This window comes from Thunnus albacares, chromosome 24, assembly GCF_914725855.1.
Source record: "Thunnus albacares chromosome 24, fThuAlb1.1, whole genome shotgun sequence".
Classification (NCBI taxonomy): Eukaryota; Metazoa; Chordata; class Actinopteri; order Scombriformes; family Scombridae; genus Thunnus; species Thunnus albacares.
Genome location: NC_058129.1, coordinates 10,573,128 through 10,596,036, shown reverse-complemented (window position 1 = coordinate 10,596,036; position 22,909 = coordinate 10,573,128). Strand labels below are relative to the sequence as shown.

The window sequence follows — 22,909 nt, the reverse complement described above, 5'->3', positions numbered from 1 at the left end:
CATAGAGCTGCTGATACTAAACTCAAACAACTGTCATAGGAAAGGCTGTGAAAGGTTTTCTGTCATGGCTGCCATCAGCTGTGTTTGATACTGACTCACTGAATACAGTTCACACAGTCCCATGAAAAACTGTAGTTCAAATAAAACTTAAGGACTTCAAACTTCAAACCAATCCTCTCTGTCCAAAACAGCAGGTACTGATGTTTTCATTTCATTATAACACAATGAATGCAAACATGAAAAGAAAATATACATACCAGTGTGTATTGTACTTCACTTTATTCCTTTTTGTTTTCATCTATGTATTTTAAATCTTCCATGATATGATTCAGACTTTGCTATTAGAAGTTAGCAGCTCTTGTCATGTCTGCCTTCTTGGCTGCAAGCTGACAACAGATCCTGAGTTTGTGTTTAATGATTCATTGTTTTATGAAACTTAACAAGCAGATGAAAAAATATTACATTAAATATGTCAGGATGACTTTTGCTCACACTCCTGTTTTGTTGTATTTAGTCACACTTGTTTTAACAATGAACATGCATAAAGATCCAGGATCTTTAAGGTCTTATCATTGAGGACTATATGTTTGAGAACAATAAATGAGTCTCTGTAGACAAATTAAGTCTGTTGTGTGTCTGTAAATGTCTTCAGTGAGTGTTAAAGTTTTCATTTTGCCTCTTTTTGTCTGTGTTTTTTTTTTCTTTTGGTGCAATTACCTGGACTTTGTGCCTAAACCACACAGCACCTGAAGATGTTTCACTGTTATATTAAATAAATAAAAGAACAAAGTCACGTGAATGTAGTTTCTTTAACACAGGTGTGAATGCTTTGGAGATCCATTGAATGTAACCCTTTCATCACATCATTGACACCTTGTGGTCTTCACATGAGCCTTGTTACAGTTTTTTTCTGATTGTTTAGGCACTATCTTTAAAACAGGCTATTTATACAGGCTATTTTTGCAAAACTTTACAATCTAACCACAAAACCTTACAGCAAACCAGCAAAACATTATACATCACTTGAAAAAGCAAACAATTCTTGCAAAACTTAAACTGTTTTTGAAAAAATAGTGTTTTTGCATCAATACAGTACACAAAACCATCATTTGAATAAGTCATAAATGAAAACACTTGTGGCTTTTGCTTTTTCTGTGTGCAGGGCAGCAGTTTGCAATAAAGTTTTGTCATACATGTAGTAAACACACATAAAAGTATCGCCTGGAGTGTCGTATCCAGTCCTGATATGACTCTCTGTCCAATATTGGCCTCCATTGTTGTCCAAACCAAATGTTTACCTATGGCCTATTTATATTGTTCAAGCTCTGATTTGTAAGTGAACTCATTATCTAAAAGTGTTGTCATCGTGGAAAGGCAACTGGCAAAATAGTGCAATGTAGAGACCAATGTTTACAGTTTTGCTAGAAGTGTGTTAATAAACTGCAAACTGAGTGTAAAGCAGAGAATGTGTTTTCAGTTTGGCACACTTGGTAAATGCATTGGTTACAAGTGTTAATGGTTTCAGACATAGTGCTTCAAGAATCACTGTTAGTGTTTAAGCATTCAGAAAAAAACTGTAAACTCCGTCATTAGCAGGATTTAAATGATGAAAGTGAAAGAGAAAGTTTACAGTGTTTGAGGGAGTGAGAAGTTTAGTGTGGAGTAGTTTTAAGATACTGATGTGATCAGAAACTGAAGAATCTGTTGTGACATTTGTCCTTTTATCCACTTGGATCTGCTTCATGCAGTATAGAAGGAAATGTGAGAGCATCTTTGTGAAGTCTGGACTTCATTTGCAAGTGAACACCTGCAGACCAGACAAATAGATAAAACACAATAATGCAGCAGATATTTGGATTCAGCTGGAAAATACATAACTAGTAACATTAATAAAAGCTCACAGGCGCACATACAGTATATGAGATGGGATCATTATTATTATTAGTTACATTTCTGTTGACAAGTAACATGTCTGCAGTGTGAAAGACAAACATACTTACAGTGTTAGATGTCATACTGTCACTCTACCTGCAGAGGGAGTGAAAGCTTAATGGGTCACTGCTACCTCTGATGGCTCTGCCTTTAAAGGACACGTTCACAATTTTTCAAGTTTGTTCTAAAACAATAGCCAGATGCAAAAATGATCATTGTCACGTTTTTCAGTTCTACTTCTGTGTAAAAATGTATTTAAAAGTTTATTTGATGCTAATATGAAGCTCCAGCCACCACAATTAGTCAAATCAAGTCAATATCTTTCAAAGTTAGTCTTTTTAGTGTGAAATTCCTTCTTTATGTTACTAAACTTCCACTGCAGCTGAACAGGAAAACATTATGTGGAGACACAAAGAGAGAATTTGCTTTATTTGATTAACTCAGTGGACTGGATGAACATGTCATGGTTCTGTCCCAGTCTGGCTCTATGTCCCTCCACCAGTCCACCAGATGACCTCTGACTTTTTCCCTGTTTGTGAACTGGATTTAGTGGGAGAAGGCCCTTATACAGGAAATTGGAGTTTGTTTTCACACTAGTTGTTTTCTTAAGGAAATATGACTTGAGGACTGTTGCTTGCTACACACTGACTCTCCTAGAAACTAAGTGCAAGAGTGAACTGAAACTCAGAGCAACAGTTGTCTTTCAGTCCTATTTTTGTTGTTACATGCAGCCTTAATATGCAGACCACTCTGCTTGACAGATTTATTGGTTCATGTTTCTGTCAACAGTGATGTATGTTCCTACTCTTTTAGGTAAAGGTTTCTAGGTTTGCAATGTGATGCTGAAGTTTATTTCCTGTGTTTGTTAAGTGTGACTTGTGTATTTAAGTTATATTCATGTGTATGTAGGGTTTTCAGTTGTTTTTTTTCTTCTGTGCTCCCAGCCTGCTCTTCCCTCCACACCTGCCCTGCATCAGTCTCATTGGGTCTGCCCTGCTCCATGTATCCACCTGATATGATGGAGAAATTTATTGATATCAGTCTGAAAATCATAGGACTTAGCTGTTATGAGGAATCACGTCAGCAGTATGAAGTGACAGGTGTGTGAACTTCCGTTCCTACTAAACACAAGGGGAACAGTATCTGACAGTAACATTCTTGGTTGTCAGGATGCATTCCCCTAGCTATGATGGACAAATTTAGTGATATCAGTCTGAAAATCACAGGACTTAGTTGTTAGGAGGAAATGACTCAAGATCATGAACTTGACAGGTGTGTGAGCCTCCGTTCCCACTAAACACAGGGGGAACAGTATCTGACAGTAACATTCATGGTTGTCAGGATGTGTTTCCCCTGCTATGATGGACAAATTTAGTGATATCAGTCTGAAAATCACAGGACTTAGCTTTTATGAGGAAACATGCCAGCAGTATGAACTTGACAGGTGTGTGAGCTTCTGTTCCCACTAAACACAGGGGGAACAGTATCTGATAGTAACATTCTTGGTCGTCAGGATGCGTTCCCCTCTGATATGATGGAAAAATTTAGTGATCCGTCTGAAAATCACAGGACTTAGCTGTTATGAGGAAATGACTCAAGATTTCAATTTCAGAGTCCTCCCCTGATGTTCCACAGGTCTGTATACAAGGGTTTATGCAGCAAAATGTCCTGCACAGCTGGACTTTTACTGATGAATGAAAGTGCGAAAAAGTTTTAAAAAATGTTGGAAGTCTCTTGACATCGCATGTTTGTTGCTTATTAGGTTCTGTCATTATTAATACACAAAGCCACCGCCTGCCTATCAGGATAAAATGAAAAATTTTCAAATGACACTCAGTGTGCTGCTGCTGTGACCAAGACTGCTGTGATACTTGTATATGTACTCTTATACTTAGATATATGTACTTTGTATTTGGTTGGAGCCAATATCAATACTTTGTGAACCAACATTACAGGCAGAGCAACCAAGAAGATCTTTATCCCTCAGCAGGGATTGAACCAACAACCACGTGCTGAGGTACTTATTACCTGTTAATCACCCTATTGAGCTATACTGCTGGTTAGCCTCAAAGGGGTTTATCTCTTACACATTTTGTTCTTGCACCCCTCATGTTACACTTAACATTTCATAAAAATAATGAATTTGTACCTGCAGGGAGTACAGCTTGTGTGTGATCATGCCTGTCTTTTGCTGTCCCTTGCAGAATTAAGGATATCATCCTTGGAACAGGGTGATTTTGACACTGTGATGCTAAATCAGTTAAATGTTTTAGTAGAGAGCACAAACAGTTGCACCTGTAGAGTTCATAAACGAGCAGGAGACAGGGGTGTGGCCTAACTGAAACAAGCCACCTCACGGCCTGGCTGCCGGGTGTTACGGACAAACTGGTCCTGGTGGTTCAAACAGGTGTCTGCACTGAAGCAGTTTTATGTGGAGTGGGGTGTTACCCACCCTTGTGGTGACTTTCTGACTTTGTTGATGTTGTGGGTTCAACCCAGAGCCAATCATTAGTCCAGAACTTTAGCTCTCTGTGTTTGACTGCAACACTGTAGTTTTAGAGTTGTGAGTTCAATCCCGATTTAAGCAATTGATTTTTAAAGTTAGCAGGTGTAATTAAGATGTAAAACCCTTGGTAAAGGTTTGACCCTTGAGCCTCACTGTTTTAAAAAATGCTATTCAAAGGTTTTAAGGTTCAAGCCAGAGCTGCTTTGAGATTTTTTAAAGCCAATATCTTGAGATCTCACTCTTCTGGTCCAGTAGCTCAGTCTGTTTGGCAGTTTTAAGTCTATAAAGTTGTGGGTTCAGTCCTCAATCAGTCAGATACAAGATACACCACTAAAAACATTTAATGACATTTACTTCTTTCCATTTGGTAACTTTTTAAAACCAGTATCTTGATTAAAGACAGAAATGCTCAGATAAAGCATTCTTTCAGTAGCTCAGGCTAATTGGCAACAGGTTGACACTTTTGAAGTTGTGGGTTCAATCCTCAGTCTGTCATTGAGCTTTTTCCAAGTCAGCCACACTGCTGAAGGTTGAACAGTGAAACAATGAAAACTCTTTTACACCATCTGGTTGTGAAGCTCATTGTGTTAGACAACTTCTTTGAAGATTAATGGTTGTGGGTTCAATCCCAATACTCTCATCAAGTTGTTTTTTTAAAGTCAGACACACTCCTGAAGATTGAAAATCTCCAAGCACGTATTATTACGTTACATTAATGTACATTTTCCATGGGTGGGTGGATGGATTGACTGGCTTAATGGCTAGAGAAAAGGGCTAGTGTTTCCTCAACCCAGCCAGATAAACCCTCCCAACAAGAAAGTGCACCACCCAACCCTCCCAAACACCATCAGACAACCCTCAGTTGAAACCCAAACCCAAAGTTGAAATTCAATCTTCAAGGAGTGTTTCTGTACCCTTGATGTTATACTTAACATTTCATTAACAGACATTTTCTTTGGATCTCCATTTACACTTAGCCTAGTGTAGTAAAACTATTAGTAAAAAAGAAAGACAGGACACAAATATTTATTTCCATTTTCATCTATTTATTTAATGACAGACTAAAAGCAGTGTTAATGTTGGATTAGGGAGCATTCTCTACAAGTGTATAAAAGGAAAACACGAGCATCAGAACAATTAAAAATCACTTTCAAACATGATCAGTCTTTAATTAGTGCAACTGTGTTCATAAAAGCCCAGCAGCGCCCTCTGCAGTTTGTAAAGAGAAGTGAAAAAGCTTACAGCACCTGGTATTCCCAGGCGGTCTCCCATCCAAGTACTAACCAGGCCCGACCCTGCTTAGCTTCCGAGATCAGACGAGATCGGGCGTGTTCAGGGTGGTATGGCCGTAAGCGATAGAAACACTCACACACACACTATTTATACATGATGTAACGTCATGTATTCTTCTATTTATGTGTGTGCTGATTGTATGTGTGGCCTGTCGATTGTCTAGATAAAACGCATCTTACTAAAAGACTAAATGAGGCTGTAACAGCGCGCTCCTCTCCATGTCTCAGCTGCTTATTTGTACACATTATTATATAACACACAGTCTTTATCATTCTTGTTAATGTTGGGGGATTGTATCAGTGTAATTAGAGGTTCCTGCTCAGAAAATACACTGATGTCTTTATCTAGGCTACATAAACCCACACAGATGTTCAGGATGCTGATGATCGACATCTATAAAAGGCCTGTTTGTCAATTTTTCCTCCGCTTACGGCCATACCACCCTGAACACGCCCGATCTCGTCTGATCTCGGAAGCTAAGCAGGGTCGGGCCTGGTTAGTACTTGGATGGGAGACCGCCTGGGAATACCAGGTGCTGTAAGCTTTTTCACTTCTCTTTGCAAACTGCAGGGGGCGCTGTTGCCTCTTCAGTGGAGACGGGACTCTGATGAACAGCAAGACAAACTAAACCACTCTCACCATACAATAAAGGATACTATGAACTATAAAGATAAACTACTGTAACTGTAACATAGAAGTGTGTGAATGTATATATTACAATTTATCGATGTTCCCTAAACGCCTCACATGCAGGCCATCGGTAGACGCTACAATTTGATTTGATTTGATTTATTGAACAGGACAGTGTGCAGTTTTAAGCATAAATGATGCACTGCACCAGAGTTAGCTTGAAGCTAAATTGCATCTGTAGTCCTTTATAATCAAAACATACAACAGCACAACAACAAACAGTACAAAGCAAAAAAAACCCCACAAAAAAACAAAACAAAACAAAAAACCCCCACAAAGACCACACCATAAAAAATACAAAGCTACATACACAGCACATCCCATACACCCACAATGTCAATTAAAAATTAATAATGGAAACTAGGCTTAGTGGTCACACAGCTGATTCATCTTTAGTTGATTTTTAATTTGGCCTTGAATGTACTGATAGAACTACAGTTCTTCATATATTCAGGTAGGGCATTCCACTGAGTTGTGGCTTTCACACAGAGAGCTGACTGCCCAAATGCAGTGCGATGAAATGGTTATGGTAAAATCTTGTATAGAGGATATTCTGGAGGATCTAATAGAACTTACTGAGCAAGTGTACACAAAGTCACATAGTGGAGGAGGGGCCAAACCATTTAAAATTTTATAAACCAGGCACAAATTTGAGAATGATCTAAAATTGTCAAAGCTCAGTAAATTGTATTTCTCCAGTACCCTACAGTGATGGAAATGCATTGGCTTTTTGTCCAGTTTTTAGAGTTTGTTTGTATAAGGCCTCAAGAGGTTTTATGGTTGTTTCTCCAGCCCACCCCCAACATGTGATGCAATAAGACATATGGGAAAGAATCATAGCATGCATAAATATCTTGGCTGTGTCCAAAGAGAGACAGTTTCTAATATGTCTAAAATTTGCTAAGTTGTACTTTGTGGTGTTAACCATTTTTTAAACATGTTTCCTGTTAAAAGACATTTGTTGGGATAACATTATCTTTATCCCAACATATTCTAACGTGTTACTTGCATTATAAACCACACGTTCACATTTGATGTTGTCTCTCACACAAAAAAGCACCCCTCCTCCTCTTCCATCAGGTCTGTCTCTTCTGACACATTGGTATCCGTGCACCGTGAACACACTCGCAGGAGTTGTTTGTTTCAACCATGTTTCAGTCAGACAGAGAAAGTCCAGATTTGAGTCAAACACAAGATGAGTGAGCTGATTGCTCTTTGCAGTAATGCTTCTGATGTTGGAATGTCCACCGAATAGCCCCTCGGTTTCAGCTTTGGGTCCCATAAGACTTTTGCATGATTGACAGTTTGGAAGGTTTTGAATAACCTCTGCCTCCTCACTGCAGGGTTTCGACACACAGTGGCGTCAGGAGCAGGTTTTGTGAGAGAGACACTGGACCTATCAAGGTTTCCACAGCCCAGTGGCGAAAAGTTAGTCATTGAGACATCATTTACTGATGCCCCAAAAGTATATAATAATGCTTCTCACATTTAAGTGAATGAAACCTAAACCTTTTCTATTCTTAAAGCGTAGAAGACTAAGAAAAGGGTGTGAAGCAGACTCAGACACTGGGGTATTTGTAGGTGGTGGGGATGACAGAGCCGGAACAGCAGGGATTGAAGAAGTGGTTTTAACTATGATGAGATTGTTTTTGTGTGGACTATGAGTAGATTTTGGTGTTGCACACTGCCTTTCAGTAATCCTAACAGGAATGAATAAATATGTGAGTGAAACAAAACCAGCACCAGCAGGACCCACATTGTCTGGAACAGGACTATGAAATACACCGCCAGGATGCTGAGCAGGGTCTTGCTGGGGAGACCATCAGTTAAAACTAAAAGCAATAAAGTTAATAAAATTGCAAATCAATTTTCCTGTTCCTTTCCTGCTACGATGCAGCCCATCATATTTGAACAGGTCCCACTCAGTCCAGAATGAATCAAAGTGACTGATAAAACCAAGTCCAGTTGCAGCAGAGACATTTTGCATCCACAGGTGCAGACTAAAAAGACAGTTAAAACGTTTAACGCTCTTGGTTATAGTTGGAGTGGGACCACATAGTTAGTTTGTAGTGCAGTTTAATAGATTGCCTGGACATGACGTAATTTGTGCCGGTGTGCGCTATCACAGTGTGGACTGAGGGATGGAAGTCAAGGGGAGCTGGGATTAGCTAAATAAAATCAACTGTCTTGCCTCAGACAGTATGTAATGGCACCAGGAAGCTTTACGCACCTGATGATAAAGTCTCCAACAATTAAAATCTCAGGCCGCTCAGTTTCAGGGTTGCCTTTGTAAACTTAAAGCTTTGACCTGAGATTATTGTCTATTAACAAACTAGCTGAGTGCAGGTGAGCTGAGTGATTGATTGATGTGTGTCTGATGATTGTGTGTTTAACAGGTGGCTGTGATGAAGGAGAGGAGGTCACTGGAGCTGACACCGAGTAGAGCACGTTGTCAGACTCCAACTGCAGGAGTGACAAACGGGGACGTTTGCACTCCGGACACGACCCGCTCCTTGAGCAGGAGGTGGGGTAGGGGAGAGAACAGGCTCTGGCGGCAGGTCAGCCAGAGGAGAGAATAAGTTAGAGAATGGCATATAATCACCACCGATACCGAGCGGGTCATATAGGGGGAGAGAGAGCCCTCTGTGACCCTTAACAACAGACGTCCAGGAAAAGGTGAAGTCAGGCCAGGTGCGTCAGCATGGTTAGCCGCTGCTGAAGAGGCCAAGAGCCGCTGGCTACTCGCAAACTCGAGACTCGTTAGCCATTAACACAGCCCCGTCGGCCGCAGTAAGGACGTCTGAAGAGCAGGGATAAAACTTAATCGCCCGGGCTCCGTACAGGAGCCCACAACGGTGAAACGGCAGATTTCCGACCAAAAATAGAGGAGAAACCGAACACCGGCCCGCTGCGGATGTATGAGTTCTGGTAAGTTCATCAATAATTATTATAACTTTTATGATTATTATAATTGAATAGCAATTTAATTTGATGGGGCATACTATAACTTCCTAGCTCTAACAGCTCTACAGCCAATAAAGGCAATAAAAGTAATCGAAGGAAAGAGTCTACATTACTTCTGCTCTCATGAGCTGAACCAGGATAGGAGTTTAGGAGGTGACCTTATAGGGCTGAGGGAAACGAACATATCCACTCAATAAAAACATTTCCATAATGTGAAATTCAGAAGTATATGTATACATATACATAAACTAATACACTTGAAATTGAACATCCAATCACAACGAAACAGTCACCCAGCCCTATAACCCTGTCGTGGGAAATCTTCAGATGAGCCAATAAATCTTTAGGTCACCCACAACTGAGCATTAAACTCAAAACGTATAAGAGAGAGACTCAAAAAATACACTTGAAGCTTGTAGAGTTCAATGTGAGTAGGTTTACTGTGCGTAAAGAGCAATACAAAGCAAACTGAGGCCTTGATCCCGGGATAGAGAACCCAATGCAAAATCATAAAACATCATATTATATACCTTTCACAACTCCTCCTATTGTGGAGCGTAGGAGTCGTTCAAAATAATATTCAAAACTATTCTGTCATTATTTCTGAGTTTATTAGTGACCTTGATGCTTTGGTAATAATCCAAGTATGATTCATCTTAGAAACAATGGTGTCTCAGACTTCCCTTAAATGTATCAGTTGTATCTGGCTTAGAAATAATCAACTCCCTCTTCAACAATGCTTCTTGGTAGTGAGATACAGAGACTGCAGGTAGATGCGTAGGGGAATCGTCGTGTTCTTGGCTCCTGGTCATAAAAGTCTATGACACAGGACTGCTGGAAACCCAAGGGTGGGAGGCTGTCAGCCCCGGTGACAAAGACCAACAGCTCCTCGAAGCTTATGTCAACTTCCCCCTCTGTTGACATAAACAGAAGTGGTATTATAAACAGTGAATTTTATGAATTATATGAAATTAATTATCATGGTTCTTTGTTTATCTTTCCAAATGAGTGTAATTTGGTTATTTCTATAGTTATGCAATTACTTAATAGAGCTAATTTAAAGAAAACGTCTTAGATCTCTTTATGGATATAAAAAACACTCAGTCTAAGGATCATTAGCCAGGTTGTGAAATAAGAGAGAAGGAAGACTAAAGAGACAAGGTGACTGAAACGCTCAAGTGAGGAAAATACTAATTTTTCCCTTTTTATAAATATACTACAGCATAAGTTTTCACAATGAAAATAATGATTATGGAACTATTTTTCAGTATCTTTTGTAAGCAAGAAAATGGTGATGACTTTCAGGGGGATTCAATACTTCTTCAAGGCACTGTACCATTAACCATTAAGAACCTGACTATACAGTCAGCCACATCTGCAGGTGTTTTTGTGGGCAGGGCAAACGCTTGGGACCACTTGGTGTAGTAGTCCACCATCACACAGATGTATGTGTTTCCCGCCTCTGTCTCAGCCACTCTGCCAAAAATGTCCATCCCCACAAGTTCAAAGGGCTGGCTCACCTTAACAAAGGAGAGCAAAATAACAAATACATTATTCACTTAGAAATACTATAAAGCATTCTCCATCACAAAATATAAGCTTCAAAGAGTAAAGCAAAATATTGTGAATTACTTGTATGGGGATGTACTCGGTCTCCTGCTTCATAGTTGAAGCTCTGGCCTGGCATTCTGCACATTCTCTAACCTGGAAAATAATATGTTAACAGTGAACTTCAGTATTAGAAGGAGGGAATATTTAGTCTGTTATTATAAAGTTTTATGTGGTATGGCAGCCTGGTCGCCAGAATAAAATGTTGGCTTTGTACGTTTCTGCGAACCACAGATACATTGAATCTGTATCATATCAACATTTCTAAAGTGATGTAGTTCACATGACATCTATATGAGCTGAATTTCTTATTAGGAGGAGAGAGGGTTCGAGATCACCTCGAAACCAAGGCCCGCTTCCCGTTTCAACCGACAAAACCATGAGTTTTTAGTCAGACTTCGGGACATTTGCAGCCACTTTTATTTTTATTTTTTTTAACCCAAACCATGAACTTTCCCCAACTCTAACCAACTGTTTTTGTGCCTAAACCTAACCAAACCTCAACCACAGTGTTGTCACATTATAAAACATTATTTAACTGATAATGGCCAACAACAACGTAGACATTAAATGTATCCGTGGTTTGCAGAAACATACAATGCCAACATTTTATTCTGGCGTTTGGGTTGGTTGTGGCTAGTCTCTGGACAAACAGATACATACAGAAACCAGCACAGTAGCAGCTTGTCTTGCTGTCTACATGTTTTCCACATGACTTATAAAACATTCAAAATCAAGAAAAATAATAAACAACAATACTCACGTCTTTTAGTTCCTTTCTTATTTCTGTGTAGACTCAGCATGCTGCACATACAAATCTCTCCTCAACCTTTGGCCTCCCCACACACACATAGTGGAACCGCCTCCTGCAGGCATGGCAGGATATCTGTAGTGCAAAACATTTTAACAATTGTGTTAAAATGTTGCACACCTCCTTGTTTAGCTGTTGGCAAACAATAATAAGCATTATCCTTTGTTTGAAACATGTATCAAAAAACAATATACACAGTAAAGTAAAATAATTACAGTGCTGTTACCTCTGTATTGTTCCGTTCTGTTTTTCGACAGGCCCATTTGTCTTTGGGTGATATGGTGCGCAAAGGCTGCACTGAATCCCCAGACTGTTGCACACCTCCTTGTTTAGCTGTTGGCAAACAATAATAAGCATTATATTTTCTTCTTTCTAAATCTTCTTAATGAAAAGTGAAATACTACAGGACTGCATTGTATATCTAAAATAAAATACCCATGTCAGCTCCTCCTCTTCAGGGTCATCTACATCAACCTCCCCGCAGAAGAAACACAGGTCTGTCAGATCATCTGTCAGAAAAATGGAAAAATATTTGAAAGGGGACAACATTTGTGAGGACAAGAAGCTTTCTTTTGAGCAAAATCCACTGTATTTGTATTATTTGTATTTTCTGTAATTATCGAAGATGACAACCAGAGTACTCAGACATTTTCATTCACAACTTGTTAGTAGTGCTATCATGTAACTTACCAGACTCCCGAAGAAGAGTAGTGGCAATCTGCCAACGTAGTTCTGTCACATCACTTTGGCCAGCAGGGAATTTGAGCTTTTCCTCCATTAAGATTTTCTCAATGAACAGATATTAAAAACACATGTTATAATTTACCAACAAATATGAATTTTATTTTATTTTATTCTAAATATATATTTCACCAAGGAGGCAATATTTTATATGTGCACATACTGGAGTAAAAAGAACATGTTTTTTCATACCTTAATGGCAAAAACCCCACAGGAGGTGCTGTCTGGTTGGTGAGGATGAGGCACTGTGTCACATTTCCACCTTGACACATTGAACCCTTTCTTCCTCATGAATGCTCTAAAAACACAAAATATGTTTAAATATAGTAACCAGATTTACTGACTTAAACATCATACAAACATCACAATATATTTGTTATACAATGTCAAGAGCAAGGAGCGGAGCACAAGAAAATACTATTACTAATTGCTCCCAGTTGCTGAAAAAGTAATACTTACAACCAGGAACCAGTGATGGTGTTCATTCACAACAGCAAACAGCATTTTATAATGTGTGGGGTCCCACTGAAATAATGTAAATATAGTACAAAAGCTTTAACTTGCAAGCCATCAACATCAGTCACTGTTACCAGCATATGTAATGAGACAGTCTGCAACTCACCCTGAAACGTTGAATATTTCTTTTCCACACTGAGGTCATTCCAAATGTATCTATATGGAGCACCTTCTCCTTCGCTGTTATATTGTGTCGACGCTCCAGCATGGCCAAGTACGCATTTATGACCTAGTAAAATTGACTTACAATTATTAACAGTTTAAAATGAACAATTAATTATTTTATTCATACATTATCCACATATGAATCAGTAGTAATAATCATTACTTTTCAAATGAATTTGGTATTTATATATTTTTTACCTCACTCTCAAGCTCCAATCCAGGCCCCGTTCGGCCAATGTCCCAGTAAAAGATCTTGTACGGCCCAATTTTTGATAGCAGGACATTGGCCTTTAGACCATCCCAGGCATCCTTCACACCTTAAAGAAATAAGCACAAAGTGCAGGGATTACTACATAAAAACCTGGTATGTGAGGGACTTTGTTCTTTACATTAAAAGAGAACTAAATATTCTGAAACATACATTTTTCGATATTGCCTGGAGACAAAGCTGTGACTGCAGCAGACTTTGGTGGTGCTGGGCCTGTTTCATCAGCCTCTGACACCACCTCCTGGTCAAGGCCATTCTCCACGCTGCTGTCAATCTGTAAAATACAACTTTCATTTTTTCATTGTTATTGGACTTGACCCCTTGCTTGGCCGTTACAGTCATTAGTCTGTATGTGGGAATGAGACAAATTTATCTATTTGTTGACTAACTGTACAATCTCAAAGCACTCCTGATCACTATAACTATAACAGTAATGACATTTTTGTTAGCATAGTCATTTCGTAGTGATCATAACCTCAAATATAACCTCTGGAATCTCACTCGGGAGGCAGGCCTCTGTCCCAAACAGGAGGAAGAATGGGGAGAACTTCGTAGTGCTGTCTTTTTTGGTCCTCAACCCAAACATCACTGCTTCCAAATATGTATCCCAACTCTCTGGATACTTCTTGACAAGTTGGAACAGTGCCCTGAAAAGTATTATCACATAAATAGGCAGGCCACCTTGCTTCCAATACATTTTCAGTTCACAATATCATAAATATATTAAAAATTACATGTATCAAAAAACAATATACACAGTTAAGTAAAAATAATTACAGTGATGTTACCTCTGTATTGTTCCGTTCTGTTTTTCGACAGGCCCATTTGTTTTTGGGTGATATGGTGCGCAAAGGCTGCACTGAATCCCCAGACTGTTGCACACCTCCTTGTTTAGCTGTTGGCAAACAATAATAAGCATTATATTTTCTTCTTTCTAAATCTTCTTAATGAAAAGTGAAATACCACAGGACTGCATTATATATCTAAAATAAAATACCCATGTCAGCTCCTCCTCTTCAGTGTCATCTACATCAACCTCCCCACAGAAGAAACAAAGGTCTGTCAGATCATCTGTCAGAAAAATGGAAAAATATTTGAAAGGGGACGACATTTGTGAGGACAAGAAGCTTTCTTTTGAACAAAATCCACTGTATTTGTATTTTCTGTAATTATCGAAGATGACAGAGTACTCATAGACATTTTCATTCACAACTTGTTAATAGTGCTATCATGTAACTTACCAGACTCCCGAAGAAGAGTAGTGGCAATCTGCCAACGTAGTTCTGTCACATCACTTTGGCCAGCAGGGAATTTGAGCTTTTCCTCCATTAAGATTTTCTCAATGAAATGATATTAAAAACACATGTTATAATTTACCAACAAATATGAATTTTATTTTATTTTATTCTAAATATATATTTCACCAAGGAGGCAATATTTTATATGTGCACATACTGGAGTAAAAAGAACATGTTTTTTCATACCTTAATGGCAAAAACCCCACAGGAGGTGCTGTCTGGTTGGTGAGGATGAGGCACTGTGTCACATTTCCACCTTGACACAATGAACCCTTTCTTCCTCATGAATGCTCTAAAAACACAAAATATGTTTAAATATAGTAACCAGATTTACTGACTTAAACATCATACAAACATCACAATATATTTGTTATACAATGTCAAGTGCAAAGAGCAGAGCACAAGAAAATACTATTACCAATTGCTCCCAGTTGCTGAAAAAGTAATACTTACAACCAGGAACCAGTGATGGTGTTCATTCACGACAGCAAACAGCATTTTGTAATGTGTGGGTTCCCACTGAAATAATGTAAATATAGTACAAAAGCTTTAACTTGCAAGCCATCAACATCAGTCACTGTTACCAGCATATGTAATGAGACAGTCTGCAACTAACCCTGAATCGTGGAATATTTCCTTTCCACACTGAGGTCATTCCAAATGTATCTATATGGAGCACCTTCTCCTTCGCTGTTATATTGTGTCGACGCTCCAGCATGGCCAAGTACGCATTTATGACCTAGTAAAATTGACTTACAATTATTAACAGTTTAAAATGAACAATTAATTATTTTATTCATACATTATCCACATATGAATCAGTAGTAATAATCATTACTTTTCAAATGAATTTGGTATTTATATATTTTTTACCTCACTCTCAAGCTCCAATCCAGGCCCCGTTCGGCCAATGTCCCAGTAAAAGATCTTGTACGGCCCAATTTTTGATAGCAGGACATTGGCCTTTAGACCATCCCAGGCATCCTTCACGCCTTAAAGAAATAAGCACAAAGTGCAGGGATTACTACATAAAAACCTGGTATGTGAGGGACTTTGTTCTTTACATTAAAAGAGAACTAAATATTCTGAAACATACATTTTTCGATATTGCCTGGAGACAAAGCTGTGACTGCAGCAGACTTTGGTGGTGCTGGGCCTGTTGGTGGTGCTGGGCCTGTTTCATCAGCCTCTGACACCACCTCCTGGTCAAGGCCATTCTCCACGCTGCTGTCAATCTGTAAAATACAACTTTCATTTTTTCATTGTTAATGGACTTGACCCCTTGCTTGACCATTGCAGTCATTAGACTGTATGTGGGAATGAGACAAATTTATCTATTTGTTGACTAACTGTACAATCTCAAAGCACTCCTGATCACTATAACTATAACAGTAATGACATTTTTGTTAGCATAGTCATTTCGTAGTGATCATAACCTCAAATATAACCTCTGGAATCTCACTCGGGAGGCAGGCCTCTGTCCCAAACAGGAGGAAGAATGGGGAGAACTTCGTAGTGCTGTCTTTTTTGGTCCTCAACCCAAACATCACTGCTTCCAAATATGTATCCCAACTCTCTGGATACTTCTTGACAAGTTGGAACAGTGCCCTGAAAAGTATTATCACATAAATAGGCAGGCCACCTTGCTTCCAATACATTTTCAGTTCACAATATCATAAATATATTAAAAATTACATGTATCAAAAAACAATATACACATTAAAGTAAAATAATTACAGTGATGTTACCTCTGTATTGTTCCGTTCTGTTTTTCGACAGGCCCATTTGTCTTTGGGTGATATGGTGCGCAAAGGCTGCACTGAATCCCCAGACTGTTGCACACCTCCTTGTTTAGCTGTTGGCAAACAATAATAAGCATTATATTTTCTTCTTTCTAAATCTTCTTAATGAAAAGTGAAATACTACAGGACTGCATTATATATCTAAAATAAAATACCCATGTCAGCTCCTCCTCTTCAGGGTCATCTACATCAACCTCCCCACAGAAGAAACACAGGTCTGTTAGATCATCTGTCAGAAAAATGGAAAAATATTTGAAAGGGGACTACATTTGTGAGGACAAGAAGCTTTCTTTTGAGCAAAATCCACTGTATTTGTATTTTCTGTAATTATCGAAGATGACAACCAGAGTACTCATAGACATTTTCATTCACAACTTGTTAGCAGTGCTATCATGTAACTTACCAGACTCCCGAAGAAGAGTAGTGGCAATCTGCCAACGTAGCTCTGTCATATCACTTTGGCCAGCAGGGAATTTAACCTTTTCCTCCATTAAGATTTTCTCAATGAACGGATATTAAAAACACATGTTATAATTGACCAACAAATATAAATTTTATTTTATTTTATTCTAAATATATATTTCACCAAGGAGGCAATATTTTATATGTGCACATACTGGAGTAAAAAGAACATGTTTTTTCATACCTTAATGGCAAAAACCCCACAGGAGGTGCTGTCTGGTTGGTGAGGATGAGGCACTGTGTCACATTTCCACCTTGACACATTGAACCCTTTCTTCCTCATGAATGCTCTAAAAACACAAAATATGTTTAAATATAGTAACCAGATTTACTGACTTAAACATCATACAAGCATAACAATATATTTGTTATACAATGTCAAGAGCAAAGAGCGGAGCACAAGAAAATACTATTACCAATTGCTCCCAGTAGCTGAAAAAGTAATACTTACAACCAGGAACCAGTGATGGTGTTCATTCATGACAGCAAACAGCATTTTGTAATGTGTGGGGTCCCACTGAAATAATGTAAATATAGTACAAAAGCTTTAACTTGCAAGCCATCAACATCAGTCACTATTACCAGCATATGTAATGAGACAGTCTGCAACTAACCCTGAATCGTGGAATATTTCCTTTCCACACTGAGGTCATTCCAAATGTATCTATATGGAGCACCTTCTCCTTCGCTGTTATATTGTGTCGACGCTCCAGCATGGCCAAGTACGCATTTATGACCTAGTAAAATTGACTTACAATTATTAACAGTTTAAAATGAACAATTAATTATTTTATTCATACATTATCCACGTATGAATCAGTAGTAATAATCATTACTTTTCAAATGAATTTGGTATTTATATATTTTAGCTCACTCTCAAGCTCCAATCCAGGCCCCGTTCGGCCAATGTCCCAGTAAAAGATCTTGTACGGCCCAATTTTTGATAGCAGGACATTGGCCTTTAGACCATCCCAGGCATCCTTCACGCCTTAAAGAAATAAGCACAAAGTGCAGGGATTACTACATAAAAACCTCAACCCAAACATCACTGCTTCCAAATATGAATCCCAACTCTCTGGATGCTGCTTGACAAGTTGGAACAGTGCCCTGAAAAGTATTATCACATAAATAGGCAGGCCACCTTGCTTTCAATACATTTTCAGTTCACAATATCATAAATATATTAAAAATTACATGTATCAAAAAACAATATACACAGTAAAGTAAAATAATTACAGTGCTGTTACCTCTGTATTGTTCCGTTCTGTTTTTCGACAGGCCCATTTGTCTTTGGGTGATATGGTGCGCAAAGGCTGCACTGAATCCCCAGACTGTTGCACACCTCCTTGTTTAGCTGTTGGCAAACAATAATAAGCATTATCCTTTGTTTGAAACAAATAACTTTTAATGATTCATTGCAAAAAATATTACCGCCTATGCAGATAAATGTGAGATCATCAAAAACATTTTCATTTATGTAACGACATGCTGCAAACAGGGTGCGATGTGCCACACCTGGGCCCAGTGTGGTCGGGACTACAAAGCTTGGCCGCCTAGAGTTTCTCCCCCACACACGCCTACATTACTGATTACTGACTTCCACGTTTGTTCCGTTATCATTTTGTAAATAAACGCTTATCCTCAGTTACAAGACTCGTCTGGTCTCCCATATTTTGTCGCAGCCTATGAGCCGGGCTGTGACATATGGGGGCTCGTTTAAGCTTTGTTGACCCGGGGTTGGCGTGACGTCGGAGATCAGCTGTAGCGTAGTAAGCTGTGCGCCTCGTTTTATGAATGAGTTTCGCAATCTGTTGTTGGGAGCCATTGACGAGTATGGTAAGTTGTTTGCTTTGGAATAATGTAAACTGCTTTAGCGAGTTGCTGATTCGGCTGAAGTTTTTGCTTGTGTTGCCAGGCTGGTTATGCTGGTGAGTTTTGTGTGGCTCTGAGTTCTGTCGGTTCTGTGCGCGGCCGTAGTAAATCGCCGTTGTTCTGTCCCTTGTTAGGCTTAAGAGCGGGTTCCCTTTGGAATTCGTTTGGGGGTTGTTAGTGTGGTGGGAACGTGGCTGGAGCAGTTGTCTCGGGAGCACATCCGCGGCTGCAGGTGAGCCACCATTTTTTTATGGTTGCTTTACCGGGCTGACGGGCTGAAGTGCGTAAATACCCGCCACAAGTAGCACCTGAAGACTAGGGGGGAGCTTAGTTAGACTCTGGTTAGGCAGTTAGGGGGACGGGGCTGCGGTGATGTTTTGGCTGTGTCGGGGCTGTGTGGGCTCAGTGGGCTGCGTGTAGGAGTTATAGCTTGGTTTTGTCGTATCAGCAGTTTGGTGTTTTGAGCAGGTAAGCTGTGTTGTGTTCAAGTCATGGCTAGTGTGGAGGATTTCTTGAGAGCTCCGTCAGAGGAGTTATTGGAGCGCTGTTCACGTGAGCAGTTGTTGAAAATCGCCGAGCATTTTAAGCTGGAAGTCGGGGATAAAAGGATGAAGGAGAACATTAAAGCTATTGTTAAAGCTAACCTTAAATTAATTAAGAAAATGATTAAAGTATTCCTGGAAATGTAGTGTCCAACTTAAAATTTTGTAGCCTTATTATTTTTATTAAAGTTCATAGTTATTTTATAAATGTTACTGTACAACAGCAAGAAATAGCCTAATAAGCTCCATAGTCTATATAGGCCCACTGTGGTTCTGATTTATTTTCCAAAAATCGCAACCTGGCTGTAACATTCAACAAACCTCATTAACGAACTCTTGTCCCTCATCAATGAGGATCCTTTTTGGGGCCCCAAAACGGTAAAAGAACCTGACTATACAGTCAGCCACATCTGCAGGTATTTTTGTGGGCAAGGCAAACGCTTGGGACCACTTGGTGTAGTAGTCCACCATCACACAGATGTATGTGTTGCCCGCCTCTGTCTCAGCCACTCTGCCAAAAATGTCCATCCCCACAAGTTCAAAGGGCTGGCTCACCTTAACAAAGGAGAGCAAAATAACAAATACATTATTCACTTAGAATTACTATAAAGCATTCTCCATCATAAAATATAAGCTTCAAAGAGTAGAGCAAAATATTGTGAATTACTTGTATGGGGATGTACTCGGTCTCCTGCTTCATAGTTGAAGCTCTGGCCTGGCATTCTGCACATTCTCTAACCTGGAAAATAATATGTTAACAGTGAACTTCAGTATTAGAAGGAGGGAATATTTAGTCTGTGATTATAAAGTTTTATGTGGTATGGCAGCCTGGTCGCCAGAATAAAATGTTGGCTTTGTACGTTTCTGCAAACCACAGATACATTGAATCTGTATCATATCAACATTTCTAAAGTGATGTAGTTCACATGACATCTATATGAGCTGAATTTCTTATTAGGAGGAGGGAGGGTTCAAGACCACCTCGAAACCAATGCCTGCTCTCTGTTTCAACCGACAAAACCATGAGTTTTTAGTCAGACTTCGGGACATTTGCAGGCACTTTTATTTTTTTAACCCAAACCATGATCTTTCCCTAACTCTAACCAACTGTTTTTTTGTGCCTAAACCTAACCAAACCTCAACCACAGTGTTGTCACATTATAAAAGATTATTTAACTGATAATGGCCAACAACAACGTAGACATTAAATGTATCCGTGGTTTGCAGAAACATACAATGCCAACATTTTATTCTGGCATTTGGGTTGGTTGTGGCTAGTCTCTGGACAAACAGATACATACAGAAACCAGCACAGTAGCAGCTTGTCTTGCTGTCTACATGTTTTTCACATGACTTATAAAACATTCAAAATCAAGAAAAACAACAAACAACAATACTCACGTCTTTTAGTCCCTTTTTTATTTCTGTGTAGATTCAGCATGCTGCACATACAAATCTCTCCTCAACCTTTGGCCTTCCCACACACACATAGTGGAACCGCCTCCTGCAGGCATGGCAGGATATCTGTAGTGCAAAACATTTTAACAATTGTGTTAAAATGTTGCACACCTCCTTGTTTAGCTGTTGGCAAACAATAATAAGCATTATCCTTTGTTTGAAACATGTATCAAAAAACAATATACACAGTAAAGTAAAATAATTACAGTACTGTTACCTCTGTATTGTTCCGTTCTGTTTTTCGACAGGCCCATTTGTCTTTGGGTGACATGGTGCGCAAAGGCTGCACTGAATCCCCAGACTGTTGCACACCTCCTTGTTTAGCTGTTGGCAAACAATAATAAGCGTTATATTTTCTTCTTTCTAAATCTTCTTAATGAAAAGTGAAATACTACAGGACTGCATTATATATCTAAAATAAAATACCCATGTCAGCTCCTCCTCTTCAGGGTCATCTACATCAACCTCCCCACAGAAGAAACAAAGGTCTGTCAGATCATCTGTCAGAAAAATGGAAAAATATTTGAAAGGGGACGACATTTGTGAGGACAAGAAGCTTTCTTTTGAACAAAATCCACTGTATTTGTATTATTTGTATTTTCTGTAATTATCGAAGATGACAACCAGAGTACTCATAGACATTTTCATTCACAACTTGTTAGCAGTGCTATCATGTAACTTACCAGACTCCCGAAGAAGAGTAGTGGCAATCTGCCAACGTAGCTCTGTCATATCACTTTGGCCAGCAGGGAATTTGAGCTTTTCCTCCATTAAGATTTTCTCAATGAACTGATATGAAAAAACACATGTTATAATTTACCAACAAATATGAATTTTATTTTATTTTATTCTAAATATATATTTCACCAAGGAGGCAATATTTTATATGTGCACATACTGGAGTAAAAAGAACATGTTTTTTCATACCTTAATGGCAAAAACCCCACAGGAGGTGCTGTCTGGTTGGTGAGGATGAGGCACTGTGTCACATTTCCACCTTGACACATTGAACCCTTTCTTCCTCATGAATGCTCTAAAAACACAAAATATGTTTAAATATAGTAACCAGATTTACTGACTTAAACATCATACAAACATCACAATATATTTGTTATACAATGTCAAGAGCAAGGAGCGGAGCACAAGAAAATACTATTACTAATTGCTCCCAGTTGCTGAAAAAGTAATACTTACAACCAGGAACCAGTGATGGTGTTCATTCATGACAGCAAACAGCATTTTATAATGTGTGGGGTCCCACTGAAATAATGTAAATATAGTACAAAAGCTTTAACTTGCAAGCCATCAACATCAGTCACTGTTACCAGCATATGTAATGAGACAGTCTGCAACTAACCCTGAATCGTGGAATATTTCCTTTCCACACTGAGGTCATTCCAAATGTATCTATATGGAGCACCTTCTCCTTCGCTGTTATATTGTGTCGACGCTCCAGCATGGCCAAGTACGCATTTATGACCTAGTAAAATTGACTTACAATTATTAACAGTTTAAAATGAACAATTCATTATTTTATTCATACATTATCCACATATGAATTAGTAGTAGTAGTCATTACTTTTCAAATGAATTTGGTATATATATATTTTTTGCCTCACTCTCAAGCTCCAATCCAGGCCCCGTTCGGCCAATGTCCCAGTAAAAGATCTTGTACGGCCCAATTTTTGATAGCAGGACATTGGCCTTTAGACCATCCCAGGCATCCTTCACGCCTTAAAGAAATAAGCACAAAGTGCAGGGATTACTACATAAAAACCTGGTATGTGAGGGACTTTGTTCTTGACATTAAAAGAGAACTAAATATTCTGAAACATACATTTTTCGATATTGCCTGGAGACAAAGCTGTGACTGCAGCAGACTTTGGTGGTGCTGGGCCTGTTTCATCAGCCTCTGACACCATCTCCTGGTCAAGGCCATTCTCCACCCTGCTGTCAATCTGTAAAATACAACTTTCATTTT

General features: G+C 39.0%; 2 protein-coding genes, 1 long non-coding RNA gene and 2 other non-coding genes across 8 annotated transcripts in view; 3 read left to right on the top strand and 2 right to left on the bottom strand.

The window, feature by feature from the left end:
* Window positions 1-22,909, top strand: part of LOC122976623 (immunoglobulin superfamily member 10-like) — a 106,560-nt gene that overhangs the window by 18,361 nt on the left and 65,290 nt on the right. The gene's annotated exons all lie outside the window — the stretch shown is intronic.
* Window positions 5,674-5,792, bottom strand: LOC122977561. The gene has a single exon (XR_006401785.1). It is a non-coding gene; the product is annotated as a 5S ribosomal RNA (ribosomal RNA).
* LOC122977444 lies at window positions 6,157-6,275 on the top strand. Its single transcript, XR_006401674.1, has one exon. It is a non-coding gene; the product is annotated as a 5S ribosomal RNA (ribosomal RNA).
* LOC122976391 overlaps window positions 8,846-22,909 on the top strand; it is a 29,585-nt gene continuing 15,521 nt past the window's right edge. For both annotated transcript variants that reach the window (XR_006400921.1, XR_006400920.1), the window contains exon 1: window positions 8,846-9,349. This is a non-coding gene — a long non-coding RNA (uncharacterized LOC122976391). The remainder of the gene's footprint in view (window positions 9,350-22,909) is intronic.
* Window positions 12,822-21,713, bottom strand: LOC122976352. Of its 3 annotated transcripts, XM_044344793.1 has the most exons (23): window positions 21,612-21,713; window positions 21,355-21,428; window positions 20,872-20,994; window positions 20,138-20,209; window positions 19,792-20,025; window positions 18,304-18,410; window positions 17,931-18,044; window positions 17,671-17,793; window positions 17,508-17,573; window positions 17,241-17,346; window positions 16,998-17,094; window positions 16,750-16,823; window positions 16,541-16,647; window positions 15,889-16,027; window positions 15,409-15,531; window positions 15,246-15,311; window positions 14,283-14,389; window positions 13,996-14,141; window positions 13,648-13,768; window positions 13,425-13,543; window positions 13,168-13,290; window positions 13,005-13,070; window positions 12,822-12,843 (listed from the first exon to the last, which is right to left on the bottom strand). In XM_044344793.1, exons 9-19 carry the CDS (start codon window positions 17,531-17,533, stop codon window positions 13,764-13,766), a joined length of 996 nt encoding a protein of 331 aa, XP_044200728.1. In that variant the 5' UTR covers window positions 17,534-17,573; window positions 17,671-17,793; window positions 17,931-18,044; window positions 18,304-18,410; window positions 19,792-20,025; window positions 20,138-20,209; window positions 20,872-20,994; window positions 21,355-21,428; window positions 21,612-21,713; the 3' UTR covers window positions 12,822-12,843; window positions 13,005-13,070; window positions 13,168-13,290; window positions 13,425-13,543; window positions 13,648-13,763. The 3 variants fall into 3 exon arrangements, with proteins under 3 accessions (XP_044200728.1, XP_044200729.1, XP_044200730.1); XM_044344794.1 differs by lacking the exons at window positions 12,822-12,843; window positions 13,005-13,070; window positions 13,168-13,290; ... (11 more) ...; window positions 21,355-21,428; window positions 21,612-21,713 and adding an exon at window positions 16,255-16,400 and having other exon boundaries at window positions 13,827-14,141; window positions 16,750-16,814; XM_044344795.1 differs by lacking the exons at window positions 12,822-12,843; window positions 13,005-13,070; window positions 13,168-13,290; ... (11 more) ...; window positions 21,355-21,428; window positions 21,612-21,713 and adding an exon at window positions 15,666-15,784 and having other exon boundaries at window positions 13,827-14,141; window positions 16,750-16,814.